General features: G+C 34.9%; 2 protein-coding genes across 3 annotated transcripts in view; both read left to right on the forward strand.

Moving 5' to 3' along the window:
* Positions 1 to 20,356, forward strand: part of CENPK (centromere protein K) — a 332,401-nt gene that overhangs the window by 215,020 nt on the left and 97,025 nt on the right. The window contains exons 22-24 of the transcript XR_004349429.1: positions 7,517 to 7,624; positions 17,434 to 17,579; positions 19,725 to 19,788. The gene's annotated coding sequence lies outside the window, so the exon portion shown is untranslated. The remainder of the gene's footprint in view (positions 1 to 7,516; positions 7,625 to 17,433; positions 17,580 to 19,724; positions 19,789 to 20,356) is intronic.
* The window catches only part of ADAMTS6 (ADAM metallopeptidase with thrombospondin type 1 motif 6), a 279,851-nt gene that overhangs the window by 162,470 nt on the left and 97,025 nt on the right, over positions 1 to 20,356 (forward strand). For both annotated transcript variants that reach the window (XR_004349428.1, XM_032629020.1), the window contains 3 exons: positions 7,517 to 7,624; positions 17,434 to 17,579; positions 19,725 to 19,788. Coding sequence is in view for 1 of the 2 variants with exons in the window: in XM_032629020.1 (XP_032484911.1) it covers positions 7,517 to 7,624; positions 17,434 to 17,579; positions 19,725 to 19,788 (318 nt within the window). In the remaining variant the exon portion in view is untranslated. The remainder of the gene's footprint in view (positions 1 to 7,516; positions 7,625 to 17,433; positions 17,580 to 19,724; positions 19,789 to 20,356) is intronic.

The raw sequence follows: 20,356 nt of genomic DNA on the forward strand, positions 1-20,356 counted from the left end.
TAGAGTCTGTCATACAGACTGAAGTAACTCAGAAAGAGAAGAACAAATACCTTATGCTAACACATATATATGGAATCTGAGAAAAAAAAAAATGGTCATGAAGAACCTAGGGGCAAGACAGGAATAAAGACACAGTCCTACTAGAGAATGGGCTTGAGGATGTGGGGAGGGGGAAGGGTGAGCTGTGACAAAGTGAGAGAGTGGCATGGACATATATACACTACCAAATGTAAAATAGATAGCTAGTGGGAAGCAGCGGCATAGCACAGGGAGATCAGCTCTGTGACCACCTAGTAGGGTGGGATAGGGAGTGGGGGAGGGAGACGCAAGAGGGAGGGGATATGGGGATATATGTATATATATAGCTGATTCACTTTGTTATACAGCAGAAACTAACACAACATTGTAAAGCAATTATACTCCAATAAAGATGTTAAAAAAAAGAGAGAGAGAGAGAGGAGAGAGGACCTTTGTGAAGACCATGAGGCTGTGTATTTGAAGAGCTGAGAGAAGGCCAGTGAGGCCGAAGCTCTCAAAGCAAGCATCATATACATGAGGCAAGAAAAGAGTAGGATCCAAATTATAGGCCATGTGAAGAATTCTAGGTTTTTAAGAGCAATGGAAAACTACTGAAAGATTTTTAATGAATGAAACCAAGGTAACTTATTGATGTGCAGAGAATCACGGAATTTCAAAGACACATTATCTTAGGAAACAAATATGATTTTGTAATCTGGGAAAACCATATTGGAAAATTGATGACTTTTGTAAAGTGATCTATGTCCTCTTCCCTTCCCTTTTCTCTTCCCCTCCAAAAACACCCTACACAGAGTACTAAAGCAACTCTGCCACTGATAATACTCCCTTATAACAATGCCCTTGTTTTTCTAGGGAATTGCATATTTACTCTTATTTTATGGAAGGGTGCTGCTCCATAATTTTATGAAATGAGTGGAGGTGTTTATGTACAGAAGTATGTGGGATCCATAATTTTGACTTTAATATTGCAGAATCCCAGTGTATTATGGTGGAAACAGAACATACAAAAAGAAAATATGACATTACTTTGGAAACTTTAAGACTTCTCATTCATTTTGAATCTTTCCAGGGGAAATATGTTTGTGGCAAGTGCTCTATTTTACTTACAGATCATTAAACTTTTTAATGTTTCTCTTCTACATACCTCAATTAAGTGATTAATGATAGAATAATCTGTAAATGGCTAAGTGTACTACATTTGTTCCATACTTTAAGTTATGAGAGATTTTTAGTATCTAATATTAGACATGAAAGATCAAGGGAATATATATGTTTATATATAAAATTGGATTTATTAATTTATAGTAAGAAATGTAGCCTCTCTGTTTATATTCAGTCAACTGTACTGAAATCTGAACATTTTATTACCTAAGGAAGTCTACCTGGTAGACAAATTTATTATCAAAAGTTTTTTGGTAAGCATAGAATTAAAATACAGGATAGTATAAATTATTTTTATTTAACATGTTAATTAATATCTTTAATAAGCATGCCATCAAGCTGTGTCTGCCTGAAGTATAGCTCTTTGGAGTAAGGGTAACCTGCTAAAGATAAGATATTTGAGTTCTCTAATCAGGGTATTATCCCTGTGGAGTATACTTAAGACAGACCTCTTTTGTCTCTTAGACTCAGTTTTTAATGTTTTCATGGTTACTCCCTTTTGTTTATTATTTTATCACTATCAATTAGCTAAGATTCAAGTAATTTTTGCTTTCTGATTGAGAATCATTCCAATACAAATACTTTATTAGTCTTTTTAGGGTACTGTTGGCTACCTACCGAATTTTATTTTATTTTTTTGCAGTACTAGGGCCTCTCACTGTTGTGGCCTCTCCCGCTGCGGAGCACAGGCTCCGGACGCGCAGGCTCAGTGGCCATGGCTCACGGGCCCAGCCGCTCCACGGCATGTGGGATCTTCCTGGACCGGGGCACGAATCCGTGTCCCCTGCATCGGCAGGCAGACTCTCAACCACTGCGCCACCCGGGAAGCCCCCGAATTTTATTTTTAAGAGTTGCAGATAACTTGGGAGAGGATAATAGTGAAATACTTAGAAGTACATATAAGGGAAGTTTAAAGCAATTGAGTTTGAATAGCCTGTGAAAAAGAAAGCTAAATGTTGGCTTCAAAATCACTTTCAGGCTTTGGAACATTTATTATAGTTTGATTCCTGGTAACAAATTGTTCTCCTTCCCCACCAAGAGCATAAAAAAACACAGTCGCCTTAATTTTTACAGCTGGAAGGTTGTAGATTAGGTGGTAGGAAGAATTTCAAGTTATTAAATATTGAAATTTTGTACTGAGGGAGATTGTAGAATCACTTTTCTTGAGGATTTTAAGGTAGCATAAATATTCTACAATATGGTTTGATATGGGCTTAGGAAGTAAAAGGTATGGAATTGTTTTAACACCTCAATATTCTTTTGGAGTCCAAACATATATATCAGGCATATACTTGACAAGAAGTTGACGTAATTTTTATTTTTCCTTGAATTTCAAGCCAAAATCTTAGGTTCATAATCATTTGTGTTCTTAGAGATCAGTAGTTTTTACTCTGGGTTTGCTTCTTAGAAGTATTTTTTTAAAACAAGTTAATAATTTTTAACCCTTTCAAATTGATAATTAATTTTTTAATCTGCATTTCTAGATTAGTTTTTTGTTTATATATGTATATATGTGTGTGTATTTAATGTATATATAAAATACATATATAACAAAAAATATATATAGATCTTTTTTTTTTTTTTTTGCCTTGTTTAGGATCTCTTGCACTTAAATTACCCACGTAACAGGATTAACCTATTTAAAGCTGAAATAAGGGTGCATTATTCTCTTTCTTCAAATGACTACTAAATACCTGGAGTCAGGCCACAGGGTCACCATATGTTGGTTTTCAATTTTCCTTTGTGTGATACAATGCTAAGTAACCTTTCTAATCACTGATGCTCCTTCTTGACTTCTTCAGTGCTCTGCTCTCCCCCTGGGCCATCATGATCCTTTATTCCAAACAGCTGTGGAGAGATATTACCTATAGGATAATGAGGACAAAGAGAATATTTCATATCCAGAAGCAAGGACCCAAGATGGCCTAGGCTTTAGGGTTTCCCAAGGGCAGAAAATTTGTGTGTATATCTTTATTGATCTTTACAGTTGTTTAAAAAATTAAAAAACAAAAACCATCTAGCAATAAAAATGCCATTTTCTCTTCATATACTGTTTTACTTTCTTAATGATACAATAGTTGTGAAATGGTTTTGCGCTTTTATGATATCCCTTGCCCCCTTATGTAAACTGCAAATTTTAATTTTCCCAGGTAAATCAAAGGGCTTTTCTTCCCATTTTTTAGCATCATTTAATAGCTATAGTTACTTGAAAAGAATGGATACATTAGAAAAGATAATCCTAATTTCTTTTATTGTACTGAAAGGGTCTTTGACTGTAAAATAATCAACTATTCTATTCTGATCAAAGGAGCCTGAGTTCAGTTCTTTACAAAGTTATTTTCTGAATATCAGGTAGATTATTCTTCATTAGGTAATTACTTTAAAACCCTCTCTATATATTTTTAATTATGATTTATACTTGCTAATATTTTCATTGTTATTAATGTTTGCAAACCGTGTCATTCATTTGAAAAATCAAATAGAATAGAAATCTGGGAGTTGATATTAAAATTTTAAATAAGTAGGAATGTTTTAAATGTCTTGTCTTTTGGAAGACCATGGAACACTTTTGAGGAGTATGTTAACAGTATCCTTAAGTGGTGATGTTACATTCAGAAGTTCCAATAATAATAATGTATAAGTTGGTGCCTAAGCTCATATATTGAATGGATATATTATGAATTAGTACATAATAGTCTTAATTTGAGATATCGTCCTTTAAAATACGGGTAAAGGGTAGGAGGATATTACGAACATTTAGTGAGTTTTTGTATTATGTTAAAATACAAGTAAACCTTTACTAATCAGCCTTAATTGGCCAATGACTTTATTCAATTTGGATACATTTAAAAGAAACTGAAAAGTAGCTTAATTGTGTGGAGATATTTTGGGCATTGATATCAGACAGCTGATTCAAATCCACATTTAGTTAGGATTGAAGCAAATTGCTAAGTCTTTTTGAACCTAAGTTTCTTATGATTTCTAAGATAAGAAGATTGTCATGATGATTAAATGAGATACAAAGATGCCTAGCACAGTAATTAACAGTATACCCTGAAAAAATGTTAGTTTCCTTCTTTTTTTTCCTGCCTACAACATTGCTGCTAAGAGGTTATTTAGTATATCCTGGAGTATCTCCAGTGATGGGAGATTTCAGTTTTATTTTATGATTGTTCAGGTCTGACTTTTGTAAGATTTTCTGTACATTGAACTGAAATCTGCATAGCCCCCAGCTTTTTTAAACCTTTTTTCCCCAGTTTTATTGAGAAATAATTGACATAGATCACTGTTTAAGTTTATGGTGTACAGCATGATGGTTTGACCAACCATGGTCTAGGATCTAGCAGTTTAGAGAAAGAAGGGTATTTCTGGAAGTATGAAATTGTTCTCAGATTCTTTCAGGAAGTGTACCTCTTTCTTGGTAAGAAATAAAATTTTCTTGTTTTTTGTCTTCCAAGAGAATATTTTTTATCTTGGGATTCTTAATTGGGGTATCAAAATCTTTCTGCGGTACGCGGGCCTCTCACCGTTGTGGCCTCTCCCGTTGCGGAGCACAGGCTCGGGACGCGCAGGCTCAGCGGCCATAGCTCACGGGCCCAGCCACTCCGCAGCATGTGGGATCCTCCCGGACCGGGGCACGAACCCGTATCCCCTGCATCGGCAGGCGGACTCTCAACCACTGCGCCACCAGGGAAGCCCCTCAAAATCTTTCTTAACCAAGTTAAAATTCTAGATAAGAGATCTATTTGAAAACTCTTCAGAGTCTTCTCCAAGACTAGCTTAACATCTTGAGAGTGTTTCCCATCCTTAGATTTCTAGTCCCATACTTTAAACAACAATCTGAGAGAACTTAATGCCCTAGCAGAATTCAAATCCCCGAGAGCCCACTAACATAATAAAATCTTTTAAAAGCAAGAATCAAACTTTCAAACTGTGTCATTCCCTAAAGGATAAGAGGGCTTTATCAGAGGACTGTATTGTGAATCTTGAGATTAAAGTTTTGGAAAGAGTATCTTGAGCACTTGCCATTTTGGGTAGAGATTTTCAAGGCATTTTTGGAAAATAGAGTTTCTGTAACTTGACTAAATAGTGTGTTTTCCTAATAGGTTCTATGAATACTGTCCTTTTCAATGATAGAATTTTCATTGCATAGTTCTGTCTAAAGAAACTTTAGGCTTCTTTTACTTCTGTCTAAAGTAATCATAAAATATCAAGAGGATGGTCCAGGATTATGGATAATTTTGTTAGCAATTTCCTAATACATTGTCCTAGCAATGCGTCTCTGTTTTTGTGAACATATTTCTCTTTGAATATGAATATTTTTGATACATGGGATAATATTTTAAGAGCTTAAAATGGTAATCCTACTGCTTTTAAAATAAACTAAGAGAATATATTTAGGAACATATAGTAAGAAACCATCTCCTATAGAAAAGGAAGAATAAAGTAGTATAAATAATATTCTCTTTAAACAGACACTGAAGCTTTGAAAGAAAGAATTTGTAATACCTTGGATTGTAAGAACAGGAAAGTTTTATCTTTATATTATGATCCACAGCACATGTTTTTCTTTTCTGATGTTTTAACTTTATTCTAGCTCAGTAGTTCTCCACATGGAATTTAAAGTAGATGAATAAATTAGATATGATATATAAATTTTGAAAAGTATTTAAAAAGTCTAATATAAATTTTATGTCTCTTTCTCTGCCTGGTGGAGTGGAGCACCCTAAAGAGGGACCCAAATAGATTCTTTCTTTTTGCTGTACTCTGTGAGGCATCTCCATTTGTAGTAATGGTTAACCAGTGAATTCAGTGTTACCGCTGTATTTCTGAATTGTGTTTATGTGACATAAATTCTTTTTAAAAATTTTTAATTAAGATATAATCGGCAAATAATATAATGTTAGTTTCAGTTGTACAACATAATGATTCAATATTTGTATATATTGCAAAATGGTCACAACAATAAATCTAGTTAATACCCATCACGATACACAGTTACAGACTCTTTTCTTGTGATATGTGGCATAAGTTCTTACAATTATGCTTTGAGAATAAAAGGGCAGTTGGGGAATAATAGCAATAGAATTGAATGTTATATATAAATGTGTCTTTACATTCAAGATCAATATATTTTGCGCCTCCCTGGTGGCGCAGTGGTTGAGAGTCCGCCTGCCGATGCAGGGGATGCGGGTTTGTGCCCCGGTCCGGGAAGATCCCACATGCCGTGGAGCGGCTGGGTCCGTGAGCCATGGCTGCTGAGCCTGTGCATCCGGAGGCTGTGCTCCGCAGCGGGAGAGGCCACAGCAGTGAGAGGCCCGCGTACTGCAAAAAAAAAAAAGATTAATATATTTTTATTGCAAATATATATTTTTTACTTAATGGTTCCAGTTTAAATTAAAAACCTTTAATATCAGTAATTATGCTAGTCGACGATCATATATAACAATAAACTGAAAAATTTGAGTATTTTCTTCAAAGCAATCTGTGTTTTGGCTGTTCAAAGGCTTTACTTTGGGATATGTTGGACAGCTTATTTTAAAATCTGATAGATTAATATAAGTGTGAACAAAATGAGATATTTTATATTGCCAACATTACAATAAGTGTAATTCTCCCATGGTGAGGTGGGATAATGAGAAATCATAATAAAGAAGACAAAACAGCACCAAATAACATCTGAAATATATCAGTTATGGAAATGGCACATAAATAGCAGCATTTGTTCAAAACCAAATTTCCCTTTCATGAAAGTGGGCTACATTGATGAACTGCAAATAACATTGCTAGATTGTTCTTTAGGCATTTATGAATTTTGTAAATCACTTCCTGTCCATTCCCATAGTCTCTCTCTTTCTCTCTTGTTAAAAAATACACTTTATTTGAATATTTCTGTAGGACTAGGAAATCACCTACTTGGCCACTCTATTAGTATTTGGAAAGTTTGTGCTATTGTATATTTTGGGGAGTAATAAACATATATTTCCTTTCTACATATTCATTCTTTCTCACTACTCTTCTCTATTAATGAAATTTCTGCACATTATTTTAAAAAGATTCTAATCAGTATTAAAAACTAAAATATACTTTATCCACTGAAATAAGAATCATAAAGACAAATATTAAAATGATTTTATGAAACGAGTAACCTACCTTCCAGAAGGACCACCTCCAAAATCCTGATCTATGATGCTTCAACAACAGCAAGAGACAAGTAATGCTTAGTATTGCTTATATACTATGGGTATTTTTATAAAAAAGTGGACATGATTTTAGTCTCTACTTCTGATCAACTTGCTTTTGCCTTCTTTCCTAGGAAGTGTGTAGAGAGCTCTGGTGTCTCAGCAAAAGCAACCGCTGTGTCACCAACAGTATTCCCGCAGCTGAGGGAACACTCTGTCAAACTGGGAATATTGAAAAGGGGGTAAGCTCAAATGATTCATTAGCTATTTAACATGTAGACTAAACTGATAAATTTCTGGTGTTGATATTCAACCACTAGGAAATAATGCATACTAATTAAAATGTGAGAAAATAATAAATTCCTAGCCTAATGAATTATCTTGATATCTGCAAATATGCATTGTTTAGGAAAGTATAGTGAGCATTTTCTGGGTCAGTTTCACCTTTCTATATGTATACGTTTGAGTTATATTTGCACAAAAACGTTCAACAACAATCTTATTTAATAGAGTCTGTTTAGTCATATGTCTGTTTTTTTTCCAACAGTATCCAAGAAAATTATGTGATCCTAAAGTAGATTTTATAACTATGGTCTAATGAGTCACTTTTAAATTGCAATGTGAGAGAAAGATCTAGTACTAGGAGAATAGTTAATTTATTGAGCATAGAAATTGTTGCTAAATAATTTTCAGTTTCATCAGCCTAGTTTTCAAAAACTATAATTATTAAGAATTGTTCAAACAGATAAGAATATTTTAGGCTATTCCTGAAATTCTTTAGGAATTGCTATATATGTGGATTCTAAAATTTATTGCTATGGCCTGAATTTACAACAATAACGACACTGTCATCTGTTCTCAGTTCTGACTTCTTCCATGTTAGTTGGGCTAGTTTCAAAAAAGATTACACTGAATTTCAGCTTGCAATCTGACGTTTAAATAAAAAGAATGAAAGCTTTTGGGCAGCTGTCACAGTTTATTAATCCTTGCTGACGGCTTCATTCGGGACCCATGACCTAGTGCCATGTTGATGGCTTTTCCATGCTGAGTTTGGAAATGTTGGTAAATTATGCTAAATGTATGAATTGATAGGGTCATTTTTTAAAGATTAAGGATCTTTTTTTGAAACTTTTATAAGTAGCCAATAAAAATACAGAGACCTTCACACACTACCAAGAATTCCTTGCTTTTTTTCATAGATGTAATAGAAAATATTAGGAACTGCATTCTTGAAACAACAATCTGGGTTTATTTTGGAACCAACAATTCTTGTCAACGACAAGTAGCAATTTTTTTTTCTTTTCTTTTTTTTTTTTACAAGTAGCGATTTACATCAATCTGTACTTCGAAGAAATACACAACTGTAAGGGGAAAGTCACAGTGAGAATCTGGTTCTTTATTTGCCACTGATTGATTATTGTTATTGTGATCTATACCAATCAGCCACTGTTTCTATTTGCCTGTAATAATACTATTACTAGGCCTGATGGATCTTTTTATTTTACTTTTTTGTTTAACCCAAAGCACAAAGAACTCATTCTTTTAAACCTCAGAGCTCTCCTGAAAGCATTGTATAAACTATATAATCACTCTAAATAGGTAAACAACAAGTAGTGGCTGTCTGAGAACACAGAACTCAACTCAATCATCTTTATGGTAAACACATATTTAATATCTTAACATTTGTGCTTAATAGCAGGGCTCTAGAATGTCATATCTTACAGCTTATGTGCGTATATTTGACAAAGGTGACATTTACATGCCAATTACAATTTTGAAGGCTACTTAGAAAATGCTCAAAATAATATCAAAGCTAATAGTATTGAATTTAAATTTAGATAAGCGAATAGAAGGGAAATATAATTACTTCTAAGCATAAATAAGAATAAGCACAGACAAAAGAACGTGAAGAAAATGGGGCAGAAATGTATTTGATTTCTAAAGATTTACTTTCTTAATCTAGGCTAATGGTTGTCAACTTTTTGATCCTTAAACCGTTTATTCAAATGCATTCTACATAATCCTGAGATATACATTTGAAAAAAATGGAAAAGCTCGGGTTAAAAGAACCCCTTGGCTGCCTCCTTACCCTGTCCTTAGAATCTTGTCAGCTTCCAGCATATCTTGGCACAGCATCTTGGGCTCCATGAAAATCTATTTAAGAACTTGGAAGCGTAGCAAAGTTTGTATACCAAGAGGTCATTAATATTCACAACATTAGAGTGTAGTTTCGTAAAGGCGATACATTGGATTTCATCATCTCAAATTAATCTACGAAACAAATCTTAGCCATTCTTCCAGAGGCATGGAAGGTCTGTAGACAGATTCAGGTATAGGACTAGGAGGTTTTTAAATGAATGAATGAATGAAAATAACAAATACACATGCAGACTCCTAGAAAGAAAAAGGACAGAGTACTAGGAGAAGACACTCAAAATATCCCTATCATTAACTTTGAATTTATAAAAAGGCTTTCAAAGAAGTAGATCAACTTACATTTTTAAGGGAAAAAGAATATAAAGAACTATTCATGTGAGCTGAGCACTTCATTATTTTTAACTTATTTTTTAACTACCTGCATATGCCGTGTTATCTATTCATGAATTTTCGTTGTTGCTGCTTTTTTCCTTAAGAGAGAACCATGTTTACTATTGACAAATGCAGATTTTCCTCTTAAGGCTATACCTATTTGGATATTAAACAAGAGCCCAGAATTTTGACTCAAACCAAAACAGTCATGCAAACACTTAATGACAAAATTAAAGTGAGATTTTCTGTTGGTCTGGTCAACTTTGTGTGGCTAGTCCGTGTTCTTGCCATCTATAAATAGTTGACATTATCAGTAATAATGATGATAATATAATGAATAGTTTTATTTTTTATTAAATTTATTTATTTTATTTATTTATTTTTGGCTGCACTGGGTCTTCATTGCTGCACACAGGCTTTCTCTAGTTGAGGCGAGTGGGAGATACTCTTCATTGCGGTGTGTGGACTTCTCATTGCAGTGGCTTCTCTTGTTGCGGAGCATGGGCTCTAGGCACGTGGGCTTCAGTAGTTGTGGCACACAGGCTCAGTAGTTGTGGCTTGTGGGCTCTAGGGTGGCAGGCTCAGTAGTTGTGGCACATGGGCTTAGTTGCTCCGCAGAATGTAGGATCTTCCTGGACCAGGGCTCGGACCCGTGTCCCCTACATTGGCAGGCAGACTTTTAACCACTGCGCCACCAGGGAGGTCCCATGATAATGAATAGTTTTATACTTACACTGTGCCAGGCACATATTTGTTCTGTTTACTACTGACAAAAATCCTATAAGGTGGGTACTGTTTTAACTCCATTTTACAGACGAAGAAAGTGAGACTTGAAAGCCTAGGATTACATAGCAATTTAATAGTAGAGCTGAGATTCCAGCCTGGGTCTTTCTGATTCCAAAGAGGAAAACTTTACCCCTCTATACTGCCTCTGATTATACTTTACTTTCAGGTGGGAAATTGTGTAGAATAAAAAGCAGATTTTCATTGTCACAGGAATAATGAGTCACTGAGCCTGAGATGGGTTAACAATATGTTTTACCCTTTATTACTAAATGTATTTTTCATTTGTTTACCTGTAACCGTTTGTTACCTCTGGAATCACGATAAAAAAGGCACCCAGACAGAACGTTGAGCTAAGAATATATGATAGTGTTAAAATTGGCAAAATAATGAATCTCCACTTTAAAATGAGAAAAAATCTATTTTTACATATTTCATAGAGATATTGTGAGGATGGAATGAGATAATATCTCAGTGAGCTTTTTGTTGCCTTCCTCAGAGGGAAGGTGTTAATTTATATTACTAGAGCATCATCATTACTTTTCATTATTATGTGCCAGCCTTAGATGATGGTGGGCAGAAAATTCTTTGCCAGACTGTCTTAACTAGCAGTAATGAGCATAACAGACTATAAGCATGAGTTTGTGTGTCTCAGAAGCATGAATGGTATATCCACGACCTCTGATCTTAACTCTGAATTTCAAAACTACTCTCATCAGAAGGAACAAGAAAGAACCTACATCCTGTCTAGCCAGCAGGATAAAACCAAAGCTGCTCATAGCTTTTTGAATAAATCTTTTTTTAAAAGGTTGGGGGGAGGGGAGAAATATGGCTCAAGTGATAGCATAGACATATCCAGAGGACTGGATCCACAATGATCTCGTCAAACTCTGGCTGCAAAAGATATGGGATCTTTGCCCGGGGGCGCAGTTCCACAAATGTTCCATGTAAGTATGGGAACTGTTCCATGCACATTTAGCAGATGGAGTAAGAAATATGGCCAAAAAATTAAAAACTGATCTTTGCGTGAGTCCTGGGGGGTCTGACATCGCTATTACAGCCATTGGATGTTTGCCTGAATAAGCCATTCAAGGACTGAATAAGAACCATATGGTCTGAATGGATGTGCTCAGGGACAGTAGCATTAACCAAAGGAGGAAATTTGATGAGCCCAGACAGTGTGCTGGTACTGTGTGTCCATGGGTCACGCTTCTACAAATCAATCAATATAACTTTCAGCCAAAAGAACTTTTCTTAGACATGGCATCAACAATAGCCCTTTGGACAGAAATCGGAGGGATGCCATATTTGATGAAATGGTAAACAAAGATCTACACTATAAAAACTGTGATAGCAGTGTTGGCATTATTACTGAACGGGATATTAAGGATAATCAAAACCCAGTCCAAGCTCTGATGGTGACCACAAAGAAGGTTTCAAATACTTGGTTTATTGCCAAGAGATTGATTTAATGATTCTACAAGCCCCAACTAGAGACATAACCCAGCATTTGGGCTTACATATACATGACATTGATTCCTAATATTTTTGCATGGGAAACACAGGGCTGGATTAGAATAGGATTATTACATGCCCTTCTAATGCACTGGATATATAATAGGACATTTGCAGCCTTAGATCTTAATTCACTTAAAGTAGAATGTAAAATGTTTTGACTGAGTCCCAAACTATAAACACAAGAAGTGAAGAAAGAATGACTCTTCCAGTTGCTCTAGAAATTTAAATAGTATGGGATGACAAGTTCTGATTTAGAATTTCGGCTGAAATAAACTTTAGCATTCCCGCACCTGCAGAGCAGAAAGATAAGGCTTTTAATAGCACTGTGCTCCAACTCTCAGCTTTTCTGATTTAGGAAGAATGTTCTATATTGAATCACCAATATCACTTCCTTTAAAATCTTAGGATTTCCTTAGAGGTATCTTATTCCAGATGCTGGCTAGACCCAGTGCTGGCTGTGGTACAAGATCTACCATAATCACATCCTAAAATATATCTAGTTTAAAAAAATTATTTTAAAATACTGTATATATACTCATTTTGAAATTTTCCTTTGTAGAATTCTGACAGATTTTCAGTCAGATTTTTTGATTTATAATATATCTTGCTTAAGACAGTTCCCTGATGGAGATCATGAAATTCAGTGGCCTAACAGAAAGAGATGTTGTTTAATGAGTAATAAGTGTTTCTTAAGAAAATAAGTGTTTCAGTAGAATACATCATCTTTCTAGATAGTTTTAAAGACATATTTCTTTTACTTAGAAGGAATGTGAAAAGCAAGAATGGGCAATATGAATTTTTATTTTTGAATGCGATAGTTTCACTTCTTTCACCTTTCTGAATCTGGTTAAACACACATTAGCAAAAAGAAAGCCAGATTTATCCAATTTATCTGGATCATTTAGGCTATAGTAATATGACTGATATTTAGAATAGTCCAAAATCACTAGATTGGATATAACCCTTGGGAATAAAGATTAAAATCTAGTTTCCATCTGAATATTGAACTCTTCTAGTTTAAGACATGAAGTAAAATTCTATGCCTATGGAAATAGAGTTTTTACAGTTTGGCACCTTTAGATTAAAAAAAAGGGGTAAAAATAGAAAATACAAAACTCAAAATTCTCACCTTTAATGTGCTTGTAGGATTTGTATACTTGAATCTACTTTATTTGGTGTAATCCATTTATATTAATTATGACTTACATTAAAATCTTAGTATATATTGGTTAATATAGTCATCTAGAAAATTAGCTCAAATAACTGGATTCACCTGAAGTTCCCTATAGGTTTCTAAAAAAAACTTATTAAGTTAAATAAGTTTCTTCTCTTAAAATCATGTACTACATTAAGATACTTAATACTACCAGAAGGAGAAGTAGCAAAAATTCCAAGGAGATCCTTTCCTATAAACACAAGGTGAGGGGAAAGCACAAAAGAACATTTTGCTAGAGAGCAAAATTAAACAAGTCGTTTGATAGATTTTTAACTTCTTTGAGGGTATGCCTGTATAGAACTAATTTCTGTAGTCATCCTAATCCAAATCATATTATAATCAAAAACTAAAGTTAGTCCCCATTTTGTAGTCAGGGAAACTAAAGAAAAGAAACAAATGACTTGCCCTGGACCAAAGAAAGGTATTGCTAGAATGAGAACTCAAGTTTGTAACACAGGATACCCACAGACTGAAGTCATCCCCACACAGACTGAGTTGTTAATTAGTTGTTAAACTAGACACTAGTCTCTTGTCAACTGCTAAATGACTGATACTTATTATTATGAATTCTTCATTCTTTACCCATTAATCTATGTTATTTAACTTTCTGATATAATTGTCTATTATAACTCTATGGAATAGATACAATCAATAGCATAAATTTATGCAGTAAAAGGTTTTAGCAAACCACTTATAAAATACTACTGCTCTGTAGATATTAACTAATGGTAAGAACTGAGCAACATTTTACAAACTGAATATTTGTATTTATCTTTTACCTTCAGAATAAGTTTTAAAAGGAAAACAAGAGAATTTATGTGAGTTCTTTCCCTGTGCTACATTTTGTGTGCATCTAGGACACATGTAAAACAATATTATTAAATACTTCAGAATCTACATCTTTCAGTGTTTTTGTGGCCTTCACAATTTTGTCCCCTGAAAAATGCAAAAACTGAGAGTTTTTTCCTCTACTAATTATAAGAATACTCAAGGAGGTATGAAATAACATGTGGTTGTATACTTGCAGCTAAGTGGGTTTTTAAAAAAGTCTCTAGTGTTATTTTATATTTTAGGTAGTAAAAACAGTTCAGTAAAATATACTAATGTATTCTTTAATGTCTTCAAATATGTAATCCTGTACATCCAATTGATTTTTTTTTCCACTTGTTTTTTGTGCGTATTTGGACAGCTGATCCTTTTCTGCCAGTAAGTGACCTTGGGCAAGTCACCTCCTTCAGGTTCTGCTTTCCTCATGTGAAAAAATGAAGTGCTTAGACCACATGAATTCTAAAGCCTCTTTGAGCTTTAAGTACAGCTCTGTGATTATATAAAATAAATGTAAAATCAAATTTTATTGTTATTTGAAATCAGTAATGCTAAGTTTCCAACTTGAAGAAAATAGGCAAATCTTAAGATTTGGAATTTTTTAGTATTAAGTGTCATTAATTGAAACCACAGGAAAAGACAGTTAATTGCTGGTAAATACTACATTGCTCAGTTACTCTCATAGGTGCAGGCATAAATATTCTTACACATAGCTACTTGTAATAACAAAAATGTAAAACCGGAGATTATTTGGTCCACTGTTGTGACTTTTATATAGATGAAAATCTAACGCAATTGGTATATCATTATGCACGTGGTTGGTTTTCAAGATCAGTTAGGTAAATCATAAGCTGGCAGCTGGAACATTCTCCCTCCCACATGTACATTATTAGCAGCCCTGCTCCCAGAGTTGGCACTGTATTATCAGTTCAGCCAACTACCTCTGCTTCATCATTTTGGACAGATGATTTTCTTTTTCTTCATGGTAATTTTTGTTGCCCAAAACTTGTAATCTTTTTTAATGTCCTACTTTAATATTTTTTAGATTTAGGGTCAGAATGTTTGGTCTTATAGCCAACCAAATTTTGACTTCCTCTTGCCTAATTGCTTAGCACTTTTCTTAAGAAGTCCTTTATGTTGTTACAACTACTGTAATATTCTCTGAGTGCCAACTACCAGGGAAGCAAAGATGAATATGACTTTCTTTACCCTCCAGTATCTCCAGTTCCTTCCTGAAATGTAGTAACCAAAACAGGACACAGGATTCTATAATTTAATGTATTCATTCATTCAATAAAGTTTTGTTGCATATCCACTACATTCTAGGCACTGTTCTAGACATTCAGCATTTCCAATTAGAACATTCTGTGATGATAGAAATGTTCTGTATCTGCTCTGTCCAACATCATAGCCACTAGCCACATGTGGCTATGGGAGCCCTAGAAATGTAGCTAGTGGGTCTAAGGAACTGAATTTTTAATTTTAATTAATTTAAATTTGAACAGCCACATTTGGCTCTCAAGGCTTTTACATAATAAGGAGAGGAGACAATAAAAATAATAAGGAAGTAATCTGAGAAATAAATAGGGTGATTTAAAGTAGGTGTAAGAGGGGGCTAAAACAGGAGGATGTAATCTCTATACATCCTGGAGTAGGGGGAGGGGAGGGTGGAAGGGATAGTGAAGTAGTACAACCACTTCAGAATAAGAGTGATCAAGGAAAGACCTCTCTGATTGAGTGACACCTGACCTGAGACCAAACGATAAGACAATATAAGGAATCTGAAGAGTATTCCCAGGAGGACCAGCAAATGCAAATGCCCTGAGGAGAGAACAGGTTTAGTGTATGGAGGAAAAGAAATAAGGCCAGTGTGTCTGGAGCATTCTGTACCAGAAAGAGAATAAGGCTGGAGAAGGAGGCAGAGGCTAGGTCACAAAAGCCACCGTTGACCAGAGTTAAGGGAAGGAGGAAACCACCACAGTCTTTTAAGCCAAAAAGTGACATAATGCCATAATATGTTTTTAAAAGAGCTCTCTGATAGCTTGCTGGAGAATAGGTTGATTATAGGTAGAAGAAAGTGAGGCAGGGGGACCAGGTAACAAGCTGATCTATTTGCTAGTTTGGTCTAGAGTGGTAGTAGTACAAATGGTGAAAGTGAAAGAATTCTGGATATACAGAATTAATATAATAAACTGATTACTTTCAAAGCATCACATGTCATAATCCCTTTACATTTTAATATAATGGTTGAATTTTTATTTAACAATCTAACATTGCTGGCAGTTACTCAACTCTAATAATGTTCCCTATTGATATTCATATAAACAAATGACTTTCATAGCATCAGTATGGTTCATCAAATTTTGATAACTCAGAAAAATGCACCAATAAAAGCCTAGCCTAATGCTTGGTTTAAAAAAAAATCATTTTTACCAATTCTGCAAATAAGATTTATCATGTTAGAGTTATGAGCTGATTATGCGATGTCTGCATCTCGATAAATTATTCCTGGCTTTCTACTTATGTGCAGTATGTGTGGTTTATTGCAGAGAGTAAAGCTGAAAAGAATTCCAGTACACATGTTCATGCAGGGACTATACACATGGCTAGTCACTGTGTATAAGGGTTTTTTTGTACCCTGTCCCTAGTGTCTTGGCATTACTTTTATTATGTCTGCAGCAGTCATGTAGATGAAATGCCACAACACATTCTTTTACTATTGTAGCCTCAACCGGCCTTTTTTTTTTTTTTTAAAGAAAAAGCAATTACCATCATAAAAATTCCTTACTGGGGAACTTTCCATATTGCGTTATCATTCCATGAGTCTAATAATAGTGGAATATAAAGAAAAAAATGTTTTAATACTAAAATATCTAAAAAAGAGTTTTGAGGTCTCTATAATGAGAAACACTAAAAGTCTGGAGGAGAAGAAATAAGAAAAAAGAAGTAAAGTCAAGTTTTTTAGACTCCTGGTACTTGTTAGAGATTTATAAATCATTGCCTAGCTAAAGATAATTTGCAAATCACATGCACCTTTACCAATGTCTAAACACAGTTAAAGAACTCTCAGTCTGTTATCTATTGGGAGAATGCTAATGCCTGACCCTTATGTATTTATTTCTATCCTGATAGCTCTATCTGCCTAAAAGCTAATTCTGTGTTTTCTGTGAAATCTTGCAGTGGTGTTATCAGGGAGATTGTGTTCCTTTTGGCACTTGGCCCCAGAGCATAGATGGGGGCTGGGGTCCCTGGTCACTATGGGGAGAGTGCAGCAGGACCTGCGGGGGAGGCGTCTCCTCATCCCTAAGACACTGTGACAGTCCAGCGTAAGTAGCTAAAGTAAGCCGGAGCCAACAAAAAGACACAGTTGGAAATGATTCAAAGCTGTGGTTTCACATGTTATCTGTAAAAACGTTTCACTAGTGAGCCAAGTGCTTGTCTTCAGAACAAGCAATAGGCACTGGAAAGTGGAGGAGCCTTGTTAGACAGACTTTCTTTTTCTTCTTTTCACCTTACTATGTAACTAAAAATAAAAGAAAAAGAAAAAAGAAAAGCATTGTGTATCTATCCCAGATATAGCCAGACTTTTAATCTAGTAATAATCAGATAGATTTCCTCCTCCAAAAACTACTGAATTATGGATGAATCCAGGTCTTGTCTTAGCTACATTACCATTATTCCCAGGAAGCATAAGGTCTTTTCACATGTCACATAAAATTATTACTGCTACATTAGTATTAAAAGGACCAATGAGAGCACTTTGAGGGTTGAAATGCCTTGATTCGCATCACAAATCACAATGAAAAGAATACTGCCCATGTGTTAAAATAGTTTCCATTCACATGCCCCCATTAATCACCTTCCGGAGCTGCATCCACTTTTCTCCTCACGATTGTTTTATGTAGGTCAGACTGCTCCTCTCCCACCACTCTTTTTCTCCAGCCGGAGTCCCCCTGGCATGAAGCCAGCCCCATCAGTATTTCTTGCTAGCTGTATTGCTTCTCCCTTCCACCAGTGCCCATTGCAGGTGGATGACTCCTTTAGTTGGTCTTGCGTGTCCTCCTGGAGACTAAACTGCTCCTTAGCTGCTTCATGTCGAGTGCTCCCATTTCTTTCTAGAGCTCAGGTTGAGGACCTTCTTTCCTGACAATTATTTGGTGCAGAATGGTGTTATAATATCACTTCTGCTTTTTTCCCCCTGCTGGGGTAGAAGATGGTCTATTTTTATTGTTTATTTTTTCTCATTTTAACTCAGGATACCCGTCTTTGGTTCCTCGCTCTAAATGTCTCTTTTCTTCTCTTTTATTCCTTTTAGCTTGAAATTGTTTCCCTTTGTATTAGTTCTGTGTTTTCATTCTCCCACTTTCTATTATTACCATCCTGCTAAACAGAGCTCACTGTCACCCACTCATAAAACAGCATTGCCACCACCGTCCCCACTACCTTGTTTTTGTCTGACCAACACATTTCTCCCAGCTGGTTCAAGCTAGGCCATTTCTTTCCCTTGCTTAAAGTCAGCATTCACTAGCATTCAAAATATATTCAAAGTGTAACTTTAATTATCTCATTGATACCAGTGGGCCAAAATTATAATTGAGACTTGATCTTTTTAAAACAAGTGCAGAATAGTTAACCTAAGTTCAACTGCAGGCTACTGTAATTTAATAATCAAAAGTATAAAACCCTATGATAATAAATAATATACCCAAATACTTAAGAGAATGACTTGGACCTCTTTTAAAAGAACAAGTTAGTTTCTTCCATTCAAAAATTGCATGTCCAAATAATAGCATATGACTTTCTCTAATGTTAAATACTCCAAAAATTAATTTATGTATAACACGTATTTAACATCCTAATTTGAATGTAATATAAAGTATCTATATAATGTAAGCCTATCTTAGATTTAGATTTAATTTTTTGAAACTGAAGTTTTTAAAACTTCATGTAATATTTGAATTGAGATAGAAATTTATTTCTGAATTAAAAACTTTGAGCTGAAGCTATTTCCAGGGAGTTATTTTGTGTCCTTTCCTTATTTCCAGTCTGGAAAAAAACACAAACTTTCCATTTTCTACTTGATGAACATATAGTATCAGATTATGTGTTTTGTTAAATATGATTCAAATGGCTTTTCATTATAAATGATTTTTAAACTCATTGTGTTGAGCTGAATACCTGTTTACTATGATAATTAGAAAATACATTGATTTAATTGCATTTTCTTAAGAATGTATATCATCACAATTAAGAGCCTTATAAAGTTACTCATAGTAGATTGCCTTAACTTTTTGTTCAGCAGCCATAATCATTATTGCTAACTATCACCAGCATGATTATTATTTTAATAACTAATAAAATGTCAGATTTTTTATTTTCTTAAAGTAAATGTTAATATGTTTTCATCGAGCAATATATATACTGTTTATGTGGTTAGATATATTCACATGTTAAACAAAATGTGTTTGCAGACCTTCAGGAGGTGGAAAATACTGCCTTGGGGAAAGGAAACGGTATCGCTCCTGCAATACAGATGTAAGTAAAACCAAACTCTGCTATGAAAAATTAGCTTACATTTCCCCTAGAGCAGGGAAATTTTTTAAATTGTGAACTATTTGATCTGAAATCCATGTGCGTGAGGGTCACATGAATTTTTGAAACTGAATGGAACCAGCCTCAGGTCCATCAATTCCTTTAAGAATCAAGAGAAAGCTCCAGCACTAGAAGCAAATACACTCTCCCCCAGTAGGAATCAAGAGAGAGAGACACACCCCCTGAACTTCCCTGGCCCCCCAACACTCACAGCTTTGCCGCCGTTATCTTTCTTGAGTTCAAGAAACAAGGATTAATCTTATTATGGCCTTTATTCCATTTTATGTTTGCCACGGCAAGAAGTCCCAGACTTCCTTGTCACTCCTCATCTCTTGCCATCCAATTCCATAAATCTTTGCATATCCCTTCTTCTGTTTCTCATCCCTGCCCAACCACTGAAACTCTTCTGTGCCCTCAGAAGCTCGTGGTCCATCATCAGCAAAATCCCTTACATCCTGACATCTCTGAATTTTTCTTCCCTTCACCTTCTTGTTCTAGTGGAAACTGGCTC

The sequence above is a fragment of the Phocoena sinus genome, chromosome 3 (genome assembly GCF_008692025.1).
Source record: "Phocoena sinus isolate mPhoSin1 chromosome 3, mPhoSin1.pri, whole genome shotgun sequence".
Taxonomy (NCBI): domain Eukaryota; kingdom Metazoa; phylum Chordata; class Mammalia; order Artiodactyla; family Phocoenidae; genus Phocoena; species Phocoena sinus.